The following is a 12,232-nucleotide window of genomic DNA, read 5'->3' as shown; positions in this document are numbered from 1 at the left end:
GCGGCCCGGCCCTCCTCTCCTCGCGGCGCGGCTCCTTCCGCGGGGGTGAGGGGGGTCCCCCCTCCAGGGGGCCCCTGAGGCAGCGGGGGCCCCCGCGGGGGCGGCGGGGTCCCCCCGCGGGCGCGGGGAGCCCCGGCGGCGGGGGGTGGCTCTCGGCCCCGGCTCTCGGCTCCCCGGGCGGGGCGCGGGGCGGGCGGGTGGGCGATGAATGGTTTCAGCACCGAGGAGGACAGCCGGGATGGGCCTCCCGCCGCCCCCTTCTACGGCCAGAGCTGCTGCCTCATCGACGACGGGGACCGCTGCGTGCGCCCCGCCGGCAACGCGTCCTTCAGCAAGCGCATCCAGAAGAGCATCTCGCAGAAGAAGCTGAAGCTGGACATCGACAAAAGTGTGAGTTCAGGCCCCGCCGAGTCCCCGAGCCGGCCGGCTGCGCGCCCGCCGCCGCCGCAGTGCAGCTCCCGCGGGCGCGGGGCCGGGCGGCGCCGCCGGCGCCGAAAGTTGCTCGCCCGCGCGGCGCCTCGGGCCCCGTCTCGTCCGTCCTCCCCCCCCCCGGGGGCTGCTGCTGTTCCCCCCTCCCCGGGGGCGGCTGCTGCGGCCCCCCCCGGCGTCTCCTGCTGCCCGCGGCGCGGCTGCAGGGCGCGGAGGACGCGGCGTTGTGTTGCCGGCTGAACCCCCCCCCCCCCCCGCACCATGTTTTTCCGCGTTGCTACGGCAGGAGGAGGGAAAAACGCGCCGAGGTAAAGACGCGGTGCTCTCCGGCGGCGCTGGCTATAGCGTGGGCCTCCCTCCGAGAGGCAGCGCTGAAAGCCGCCTTTGAGGGACGCTTCCCTCCGTGGGGAGCAGGCTGCCTTGCAGGGTGAGCGAAGGAGCAGGCTGCCCCCGCTTTGGAGGCACCAGCGCTTGTTTTCACTTTCGTATCGAAAAATGCTGGCGCTACTAGGTGAAATAAATTATGCGGGTCACAGCTCTTCTGGTGAGGGGTAACTGACTTATTTAGTTAGGAAGATTTCATGTTCTGGTGAAGCAGATTGTTTTAAAAACTGTCGCAGCTGACTCGGCCTGCGAGGTGTACTACCTCTTAAACGGAGCGGTTGCGTGTTTGCTCGGTGGTTGGCACTAAACAGCCCTATTTGCTGCTGACCGCTTAATGACATTGAGTGACAGCTTTCAGCTCAAGATAGAAACAGGCTGCTTGCTGAGTAGAGAGTAAGTAGAGTAGAGCAGTCTGCCAGATTTACAGAAGGAATTCCTTAAAAGACACTTTTAACGTAAGCCTGCTCTGTATGCTTTTCTTACCTGGTCTTTAAAAATTAAAACAAAAACAAAGAGGTGAAGTTGTGCATCAGGCTGTTTCACAGTTTCTCCAGTTGGTTAGGTTCCTTTTATGCAGCCAAAACATAATATTTTGTGTGAAGAGAGAGACTAAATCTGAAATATAAACTTATTTCTAAAAAAACTGAGAGTTTTCTCCTGGTCGGATTCCTCAGCAGACTTTTGTAGTGGTACAGTCATTCCTTTCATTTTATAAAAAATTCTTTGTTACCAAAAAAAATTCTTCGTTACTTTAGAAATAAAAAGAAGAAATCAGGCTAATGAAATGACAACGAAGGGAAAGTATGAAGCTAGCTATGTAAAGTGATTTCAAATGTAGGATGCATTTGTTGTCTGAAGACGTTTGTGCCTTACTGGTGTCAGTTAATTTTGATCATTTGTGGTCCATTTTTATATATATATACACTAATCCTTGTGAGATAATATCTGTTAGAAATGGACTTCTGTAGTAGGATGAGCTACAGGAAAAAAGACTTTTTTTTTTCTTCCTTTTAGTTTACTTGTTTTAACTGAGATTTTATTCTGACTTGACTTTGAAACAACTTGCATTAATAATCTCCTATACCATTCAAACAAGAAAGTTCACAAACACGGAACAGAATAATATTTTTCTTAACCACCTGGTAGTAACTCCTGAAGCAAATATACTTCCTGCAGACAATTACTCCCCTCCCCCCCCCGACATGTGATCACAACCATAAAAAAGAAATTATCAGCAGAGATTCAGGTTCGGCTGGAGTTCCGAGTCCTTCACTTCCCTTGTCTTTAGTGTTTGTAATGTAAATTATCTTTAATTCAGGAGTATGATATCAGGCCCGGGGTTTAAGATTAGAATTTCCTTAATGTCAGTCATGAGGGAGGAAGTGTGCCTTCTATAATACCGATGTCTAAGTGGCTGCTGTTGGATGCTCGTTTTACAGTACCTATTTTGATTGTTTTTTCACCGCTTTTGATTCTTAGGTGAGGCATCTGTATATTTGTGACTTCCACAAGAATTTCATTCAAAGTGTCCGAAACAAAAGAAAGAGGAAAACAAGCGATGATGGAGGTGACTCTCCTGAGCATGAAACGGATGTCCCAGAGGTTAGTAGGGATTTGAAGTTGGTGTAGGAGGCTTTATTGATTTCGAGCATGTTGCAGTTTCACTTGGAAATTTTCATGTATCTGAAAATATATAAATTCTAAGTTGCAGCTTTACTGAAACTACTGTGGACTTAAACTCATTCTTCAGGAAGACTTTATCTGATGTATAATATTCTAATTTTCATCATCATCTCTGGATGAGTTCTTTGCCCATATAAAGCTTTCTATAAAGTTAGATATGATAATATAACTGCACAGCTTCATGTATGCAGAGCTTCCAAACAGTGAGGTGTTAAAATACTGTTTAGTACTAATCCTCTTTTAAAGGTAAAAATGAAATATTTTTAGCGATGACTGGGGCCCCAAAGTGGTTGGTTGTTACCTAGCATACATCACCTTGCAAAGCCACCAGAGTCCAGCTGGTCAGTTGCTATATGCTTGGGTAGATGATGTCTAGAGATAGTAAGCTTCCCCAGACCTTTGCATACAGTATTTTGGTTCTATTTAAAACTACCTTCAAATCACAGACCGTATTCCTAATGTCCTTTTTTTTCTGAGGAAATAAGTCTATCTTTTTCTGTGTTACAAAACACTAGAATAATCTCTTTTCTGTGCCATTGTTCGCAGTATTTGCTTTGGTGATATTTCTGGTACTGCTGACATTGCAAAAAGTTGTGCAGAGGTGATGTTCACGGAGGAGCCGGGCTCCAGCTGCATCGGCAGAGCCCTCTGCTGGAGGTGCCATGGAGACTGGCACAAGGCATTTTTGTTCTGAAAAAGCTAGAATTGTTTTGCCAGCAAAGCTATGTCTGTGCTGGAGGTTCTGAAAAAAATAGTGTGGAGTGGTTGTTTTGTTTTGTTTTTTTTTAAAGAATGCGTCACTCTGTTCTAGCTGTTTGTGCTCTCGTTCAAGGGAGTTTTCTGCCAAAACTTTCCAATGCAGGCTTTACCTTAGTCACCAGAATGATCGGTGAAGAGCCAACCGGCATCTAAAAAACGTTAGCGCTGTAGAGCATGCAGGCGGTTTGGTGGTTGAAAACTGAGGAGGCAGCATCATCACATAACTCAACAGGGAGCTCTGCAGTGTATCAGTCGTAATGCCCTTTCTTCTTGGTTTTCAACAGAGCTTCCTTTTGTCTTTGAAGCTTGGCATTTCCCACGTGATCTTCATCTTCCTTCCTGTAACCTCCCCCTGCTTTTAAACTGTGCACTTCCCATTGAAATATTTGAATTTCATTTCTTCTCCATCCTTGTACTCTGTTTTATGTCACAAGCCATTTGTTCAGTGCCTGCTAAATTGATGTCTCATATGTGAGCCTTTTAAACCTTGTGGGAGCAAAAGGTTCCCCTTTGTTCAGAGGTTGCAGAGGTGTAATTGAGAGAAGAAATTGGCCAGCAATTCTGTTGACAGCAAGTGAACCAGAACAAAATTTTATATTTCCCTGAGGCTATTTTGGTCCTTTAGCATTAACAAGTACAAAATATACTTAATTTGTCACTAAGGCAAGCAGATATGGTTCTGAATGTGGGCAAGGAGCAGTTCTCTTGAGGAAGAAAGTTATATTTAGATAACTCTGCATTTCTGCTTAATAGAAGCTAAAGGTGGTGCTCATCCCCCTTCTCTGCATCACTTCCAGGTTGACTTGTTCCAGCTCCAAGTGAATACGCTGCGACGTTACAAGAGACATTATAAATTGCAGACTAGGCCTGGACTCAACAAGGCTCAACTAGCAGAAGTAAGTGATGATAGAAGTTGTATTATCTTTGTTATTAAAGAAGCTATTCTTTTTCCTCCTCTGTTCAAATGCCCTTTTCTTGGATGCTAGTACCTTTAGTGACTCTGTGACTCTCTCACTAGTTTGTACTTACTCTGCAGCAGGTTTCAGGGGATGGCGCCAACAGAATGCTGTGTGCTTTCTTTCACCTGAGGCAATCATGGAAGTCTTGGAAGCTGCCTCTTGAAAGCATGACTTAGTAACTAACTTTTCTCTGCTTCCTTTCCCTCCTTGTTGATAGTCACAGTCAATTATAGTCATCTTTAGGGAACAGAAACAGATCATAGTTTCTAGTGGCCTGCGTGTTAGTCTTACTGAAACTCAAACTTACATACTAATAGTCACTTTCAGTGTCTCTATTAGTTTTCCTTTCCTCACAGCCACTTGAACTTGTTGGAATTGCTTATTATTAAAGGCAAAATCACTAACCATGACTTTGGGTTCCACATTTCCCTCCCTTGTCCTGGCATCTTATAATTCTCTAAGTCAATAAAAGACTGTTTCCTTGGGGGCCTGTACCAGTTCTTTCACACCACATGGGATACTGGTTAAAAGCATAATTCTGTTATTTGGGCTAGTTGTGCTTGGTGTGCATCTTGAGGTGTGCATCTGCTCTCTCTCCTGAGTTGATCTGAAGGCATTCTCTGGGAAAAGTCTCCTCTAAACTTGGAGACACCGTACCAGTTACTGAATGGTAATCAGTTTTTTGTTTTTTTTTTTTTTCCTTAAGTTGGGCTTTCACAACTGTTTGCCCAGATTGAAAAGTTTTTCTTTAGAAAACCTAAAACAAACAGACCAAAAAAGCCAGCAAAACACTTTCTTGCTCTTTTTCAAAGTAGAATAGGGAATGAATGTACAGAATGTTTAGGGTAGTACATGGAGGAGGAAGGTGAATGAAGCAGGGCGGGTGTTTGTCCTCATTAGTAGATTTGATTTGTCATGTTCTAACTAACCAGTTCATAGTCTCTCAGTTACCTCCTGCCATGAAGTACCACATACTTCAGCAATTTACCATAAATATGCCCAGGAGAGAAAAAATAAATAAAACTACTATACAAGCAGAAAATAACCTTAAGGGGAGCCTAACTTAAAGTTGTCACACACTTCCCAGATTTCCTGTGAAGTCTGAGCAGCTTTGACCCTACGCTGGATCCTCGTCCAGCTCCCATGCTTGAATCACTGCTGCCTGAGGCTCTTAGACGCCTGCTGCTAACCCACCGTAAGGAAAACTCAAACTTCCATAAATCTTCTTGGAGTGACTCATTGCTCAGCCTGCGTCAAAATCCAGTTCTGGAGCTGTGTTGGGTACCAAAAAAGTGCTTCCTTCATATGAGAAGCAAATCTCCTCACCAGCTTCAAGATGTTTCTTACATTCATTTTCCAAGAAAAAGCAGCTAATGGTTCATGGTTTATGCTCGTGTTGGAGAGGGTTAGCCCTAGCTGACCCTGTCCCTCCCATCACAAATACCCTGATGTTCCTTTCAGTGAAAGCTTACCAGTGCATTTGCCTTTGGACAAAGATTCTCATTAGCTTCACCGTTGATTCTAAATCTTTGCCGCATCTGGTTCACACAGAAGTGTTCCAATAGTTCTGACGTTCTCCTTTAAAATACCAAGATACAGGGAAAACTTGCTCTCCAAATAATCTCGGCGTGAAATGCCACTTAGGAGAGGCTATGCTGCTTTGGCAGGAGGACATTCTGGCTTCCAAACTCTGCTTGTAGGTTGGCTGCAAATACTGCTGACATAGCGAGACTGTTTTCTTCATATGCACGTTCCAGCTATAAAGAGAAAGAGAGGTAAATGAGAACTGACAGTTTGAATTGGTGCATGTTTGCCTAGAAGTTTATTACGCTCAGTGGCCATAAAATCAGTTTCGGAAAGTGCAAAGAACCCCCAGTTATGATTATTTCTACTTTTTAATTCCAGAATTTCTGTCTCTTTACGTGTTGTCCTTCTAGACTGTCAGCCGTCACTTCAGGAATATTCCTGTGAATGAGAAAGAGACGCTTGCCTATTTCATCTATATGGTGAAGAACAACAAGAGCAGGCTGGATCAGAAATCGGAAGGTAGCAAGCAACTAGAATGAAGATTAACAGGACTTGGAATAAGAGAGACCTTGAAGGAACAGATGGTATTGTGCATTTTAGGTATATAAAAACTGTTGAAGTATATTGTAAATTTTCTTAAATGCAGTAAGTCTGGATGACAGAAAATAGAGACATTCTTATCAGGAATATTGGAACACATGTGACCAGCATGTTTCTGAAGACTTCTCTTCCCCTCATTTCAAAGTCACACTGGAATAAAGAAATGAGGATAATGGGGAAACAAAGTAAATCTGTAGGACTGTGGATTTTGTCAACTTGGTGTTTTAAACCATTTCTGGAAATCTGCATCTCAGTGCAATTTAGACCACAAATGGAATTTATTCACTGAATTCAGACTGCATCACAAAACCACCATGCAATTTATCTTGGCACAGGACTGGAATAGCAGCAGAGATAAAATTCGTAATCAAGGTGCATGGGTCAGAAGTTTGTCTGAAGCTTGATCCCCACCTACACATGATTTGTCTTGCCTTGAGCCAGTGCTTCAAGTCCCAAACTTTTACAAATGCTTCAGCACACCAAATCTACTCCAGTGAATGTTACTTGACCAGTCTGAATTTTTTTTCTTTCCGACATGGAAGCCAAATAACTCATTGAAATTGTTTTTTTTCTAATTTCTTTTATTTAAGAACTTGCTACTTAATTGTCTGTAAGCATTTGAGAACTTCTGTGTTTCCTCAGAACGTGGCGTTAAGGCAAATGTAGCTTTATTTGCTGGGTTTGATCATGTTGGTAGAAGCGCTTATTTAATTCACTCAATTATGTGTGTTTCCCTCATATTCAAGGCTCAGCGATGGTAGGTGAAACAGCAGGTTAAGACATCTGCCTTTTAATCTCTGCATCAGATCAGGTATCAGTCACAAGTGACGTGAATTTTATACTGAAGTTAGTCTTTAGCAGATGTCACAGAACTGCCGTGTAGATTAGTGTGCTCGGCAGTCTCTATTTAGCAAAAAGCATATTTATGTTAATGGGTGTAGCACCATAACCAGAGTAGTGAACTAACTGGAGCATGTTGCATTTCATCTGTCTTTGCAAGTGGACAAACAGTACTGAAGCACTCATCTCTTGTGAGCCTTACATGTGCTTTCATAAGAATTCTGTGAAACGGAGGGTGGTGTGCTGGTGCTTTCTAACTGGGCGCTGTAGGAGGAAATCGCTCTGATTTTGTTATTTAAAGCCAAGGTGTCCTTATAAATAACACAGTGGTTATTTTGGCAAAAGGAGCTTATGAAGGTGTTGGTTGTGAATGACTGTTCTCCAGTGACCTCAAATTCTATTCAAGGGGATCTTGTGATTTTTAAAGCACCACTCTGTTTCCTTGCTGTCCTAACCAATGTCTCCATTCTGTTAAGAGATGCCAAGACTCCTCTTAGAGTGTGTATTCTCAACAAGCCTTAAGCAACGAACTGAACAGTGGAAAACATTGGCGAGCATTTTGTCAATGGCAGGTTTTAATATTCCAAAACTGGATGAAGCTTTGTTGAAGAACTAAACATGCAGGTCAAAATTCCAGCTCAGTACTGCATCACACCTTTTGTAAGGCATGAAGGGTTCACCCGGTGAAACTCTTGTTGAAGCTCTCCCAGGGTCTCTTTACCAATCAAGTCACGATTTAAAGCAAGCTGTTTGCATCAGCTTTGAAGTGTTTGCTAATATTCCAAATACATGTGCAACAGACTTCAACATTTTTAAGTCCTGTGTCATATGCAGAAATACTCTGTTATGGTACATGTCCCATTTGTGAAGTTTGGAGGAGTGTGATTGTTTCAGCATTTCCTCATTCAATTCAGTGTGGATTTTAAGAACATCAGACAGAAGAGGGGTTCAAGGAATGAGGAGAGAATGTCTTACGTCAGTATTTCATGAACGTTTAAAAACTTCCTAATTACGCTGGTCCTTCCTTTATTGAAAGGATGGAGTAATTCCCACATTAGTCAACATGATCTGGCTTCTCTCATTCAGGACAGATAGTTAAGAGGGTATGTTCTCTGAATGCATGTTCCTCTTGAAAGTGTTCATGTAATCAGAGGATATTACCAAGAGAAAATGAGTTTCTGAGTTGAGAGGGTATTGCCTCATCATAACTTCTAGACCAAAATTGTAAAAATGCAGTTCGTTTGGGGAGTTTCTCTTTTTTGTTGTTGTTGTTGTGGGATTTCTTATTTCTAAGAGTAAATAAATCTGTTGCGGTGTTTAAGCAGCCAGCAGCAAAATGATTCTTTTCACACAAATATGGTGGCAGGTTCCATCTGTTCAGGTGTATTCACTGGTATGGTTTTGTGTAGAGGGGGTATCCAGGAAACTTTTTTTTTTCTTTTCTCTGAAAATGGTCAATTGATGTAAAATGTCATTGTTGTTGGTTTCACTCTTAAAGCAATTATACTTTTTGAAAAAAATCTTAGTGAATTGTGATGATGAAGAGATGTTTACCAGCCATTAGCAGTCGTTTATAAGGTGGTAAGCTTGGAGGCAAGACACCAAAGAAACCGAAGAATCTTTGGCTGTCAGACCCCATGGCCTTGTAAACCCTTGCAAATGCCTTATTATCTTGTTCTCAACTTAGCTAGAGCAAAAAGCCTTGAGCAAAAGAAAGCCGATGTCTTTTTAGAAGGGTTAGCCACTTTGTGGCTGCCGTGCTATAAACTGAAGTCACACGTCAATTCAGTAGCAATATCCATGTTCAGGGTGCCTGTGATTCTTGAAAAGCATTTAGTGTCTAATAACCAGAAAACGCAACAATGCAATTGTCATTCTGTGTAATACCATTCTGTGTATTTGATTCCGTATGCTGCATGCCAATTAAAGAGACTTTCCAACTTTTTTTCTTTAAAAAAAAAAAAAAAAGGAAAGAAAATTTCAAAGTAAATGTGTTTGAACCTCACACGTGTGAAGCCATGAGGTAGGATATTTTCTCAGCACTTTTAAGATGGGACTCGTTGGAAAGGTGGAAGACCCAAATCGCTTTGGCTGGCATGATGAGACTTTTTTTGTCTTTTGCATTTTGTTTTTCACAGATGGGCCTTAAATTCTGTCTAGCTTTGAACCATGGAGCACAAGCCTTGGGGGCAGGGAGGATGACCACATGTCACCTTCCACCTATAATTCTGGACTCTTATTTCCTGCAAGCCTGCATAGGTGACATTCACCCTGGGGCAGAGGAATCATCTTTAAAGCCCTCCAGCCATTACATAGCCTATTTCAATTACATAGCCTAATTCAATTCTCATTGAAGAGCTGCATTAACTTCATTAGACTTCTGATCAGATCCAAAGCCATTACTATAAAATACAAATAATGTGGAAATATCTCTTCCAGGCTTAATTTTATCCTGTATGCTGACCCTCTGCTCTCTTTAAGGAAAGAAGAAATATTTATTGTTGGTAATTATTGACTTGAGCTCAACTCAAGGGAGTTTGAAGTGTGTGAAGACTTGAGTTGGTGGCAGTTTGATGGCTGAAAAGTGCAAATATATCCAAGGAGGCTCTGTTTGCATGCAGTTTTCATAAATCTCTGCATCTCAAGGAATATTGTATATCAACCTGAAGTAAACAATAGCATTAAAAGATAATGTTTCTTTTGCCAGGCACTTTGGATGTTCAGACTGAGAAAAGCAGAAAGGCAGGTTTGTACCACTTGCCCCAAATACTCTGGTGTCCCAGTTTTTCTTAGAAACGTGGCTATAAACCATTAGATACCCTGGTGTGCAAGACTTGACCAAAATGCATCAAGTCTGGCATTAAAAGCTGGTCTTAAGTGCAAGCTGGTTTCAGAGGCTTTGAAATCAAGAGCCAAAGTAATGCACAGTAAGTGTGTGTTTCAAGCAGGTCATGATAGCAAAGAGAAGATGAAACAGAACATGGTCCCTGGAGAGACTGAATGAAACGCTTCCCCTGTTAGCAGCATGGGGAAAGATTTGTTCTGTGTTAACTTTTGTAATGGATGTTTAATGAGAGAAGAAGAAGGGGGAAGCTGTGCACTTTACGTCTTTTGGTTGAGCCAAATGTGAATACCAATAGGAGATCTTCAGCAGTAACTGCAGCTGGAGGGTGAAGGAATGGTCTGCTGCAGGACTGTTTATTTGAATTGGCGGATTGTTATACTTCCCTGGAGCACTAGCGTCACTTTGCCTCTACAGTTTAAAAAAGTGGGTAAGATGAGGTATCCTCCCTTACAAAAGGAGTCCTTGTCCTGCCCAGAGCATTGACTGAAGAGTCCCAAAGGTGAAAGAATGTTGTTGATGCCTCACTTCTCTTGACACTGATGCCCTTTAACCATCTCTAGCTTGTCAAGTTAGGGAGTTTTTGTTTTCCACTTTCAAAGTGCAAATTAACTGTTATGATGTAAGATACTCCTTGCACTTTTCACAGCTAACCCTGGTCTCGCCTTTTTGACTTGCCTGTTTGGAATGAATTAAATGGTTGAAAAAAGTGTGGGGAGATTGGGGGGGCTCCTGCCTTAAATCTGAACTTCCCTTGCAAGCAACTCTGCGGGCCATCCTGTACATCAGCAGGTAGCCAAGCCCCAACGGGGCAAGGTTTGCTTCTGTCCTAGCCACAGCTCTCTGCTCCGCAGCAAGAGTGCAGGGGAGGTGAATAGTAGGTAGCTTGCAGAATGGCTTGGAGTGTTTTAACAGGCTTACTGGGAGAAAAAAAGTGTGTTCCCTCTTCTGTTTCTGGCCTCCATGTGTTGTGCTGATCTTATGCCAAATGTTTTGGACACCTTGTATTTTTAACTGTGTAATATAGCTGTGTATTGTTGAAGCAACTTAGTAACTTATAGCAAAACTGTAGAACTCATTTCTCTGAGGTGTAGGAAATGTCCTGCTTCCACTGTGTATGAGACTTTAACTCTGTACTGTCTGACAAAGATGAAAATGCCGAATTTCACTTTAATAAATGATCTATCTAGCAATAAGGTCTACGTTTCCTTCTGTGTTTTGCCTTTCTGCATTTAGAATATTTGGCTCCAGATCCAATGGAGTCGTGCTTTGCATGGCTGTGTTGTGCCAGGCTTCTCTGATTCACTGTCCTTTCCCTCTGCCTCCCTGGGCTGAAAACATTGCAGACATGGAGGGGAGGATGGCCCTTGTGGACTAGGGAATGTCAAGCCTAAAGTAGCCAAGTTGAGTGATAGGATGTTTTATGACAAAGCTGTGTGGGTGGCATAGACACAAATCATGGAGTCTTTATGTCTAGATCAAGCCTGTGCTTCTGCTTCCTTCAAAAGTGCACCTTTGGCCGTCTTCCACGCATGACTTCAGCTGATGAGGGGGGTGCTGCTCTGGAGCAATGCTGACAGGTAGCATCCCAGTGTTAAATCAGTTGAGCTGAGACAGTCATTGACATTCCCTTCTTTCCCCATGAAGTGCTTTGTTTAGTTTAATTTAATTTCTTTTTCCCATATTGCTCTTCGTCCTGACCATCATGATGCAAATGGCATGGCAAAGGCTTTTTTGCTGTAGTGAGAAAGTGATGCCAGAAGTTGGGGCTTGGATACTTTGTTCTCCTGAACCCTGATATGGAATTTCCTAAGGCTGTGCTGGCATTGTCTGAGGTGTGTTTAGACTTCATTTTTAGGCAGGACAGAGGCTGTAGGGTAGCTTTTCAGACTGTTGGGCTCTCCTAGAGGAAAGGATAATAGAATGCTGAGAGGTTTATACCCAAATACATGACCTGAATTTATTGTCACCAAAATAAATTGCACTGTTGATATGCAGTAAAGATTTGCATATGTATTTCTCACCTAAACAATCCCACAGCAGTTGTTATTGTATCCTTATTCCTTGGTTCCATCTTATGGCAAACTGACCTGTCTGCTCATCATCACTGAATTAATGGCAAGTGCTAAAACATGCTCTGGAAAGAGGGTGGCAGCTTATGTTGCTGCCATTCCTGTTTGCTGTATGGCAGCTTCCAGCCATGCAGAAC

At 43.0% G+C, this 12,232-nt stretch overlaps 1 protein-coding gene across 1 annotated transcript; it reads left to right on the top strand.

Annotated features, from left to right (window-relative positions):
• Nucleotides 1-204: 204 nt before the first annotated feature.
• Nucleotides 205-11,219, top strand: SAP30L (SAP30 like). The gene is made up of 4 exons (XM_067304748.1): nucleotides 205-390; nucleotides 2,293-2,415; nucleotides 4,053-4,151; nucleotides 6,152-11,219. Exons 1-4 carry the CDS (start codon nucleotides 205-207, stop codon nucleotides 6,278-6,280), a joined length of 537 nt encoding a protein of 178 aa, XP_067160849.1. The 3' UTR covers nucleotides 6,281-11,219.
• The last annotated feature ends 1,013 nt before the right edge of the window (nucleotides 11,220-12,232 follow it).

The sequence above is a fragment of the Apteryx mantelli genome, chromosome 14, assembly GCF_036417845.1.
Source record: "Apteryx mantelli isolate bAptMan1 chromosome 14, bAptMan1.hap1, whole genome shotgun sequence".
Lineage (NCBI taxonomy): Eukaryota > Metazoa > Chordata > Aves > Apterygiformes > Apterygidae > Apteryx > Apteryx mantelli.
Note: the sequence above shows the minus strand (reverse complement) of the source record. Positions and strands in the feature narration are given on the sequence as shown.

Coding starts and splice junctions, on each gene's coding strand:
- SAP30L (XM_067304748.1), top strand. CDS start 205: ATGAATGGTTTCAGCACCGAGGAGGACAGCCGGGATGGGCCTCCCGCC. Junction 391..2,292: donor AGCTGGACATCGACAAAAGT/GTGAGTTCAGGC, acceptor TTTGATTCTTAG/GTGAGGCATCTGTATATTTG. Junction 4,152..6,151: donor ACAAGGCTCAACTAGCAGAA/GTAAGTGATGAT, acceptor TTGTCCTTCTAG/ACTGTCAGCCGTCACTTCAG.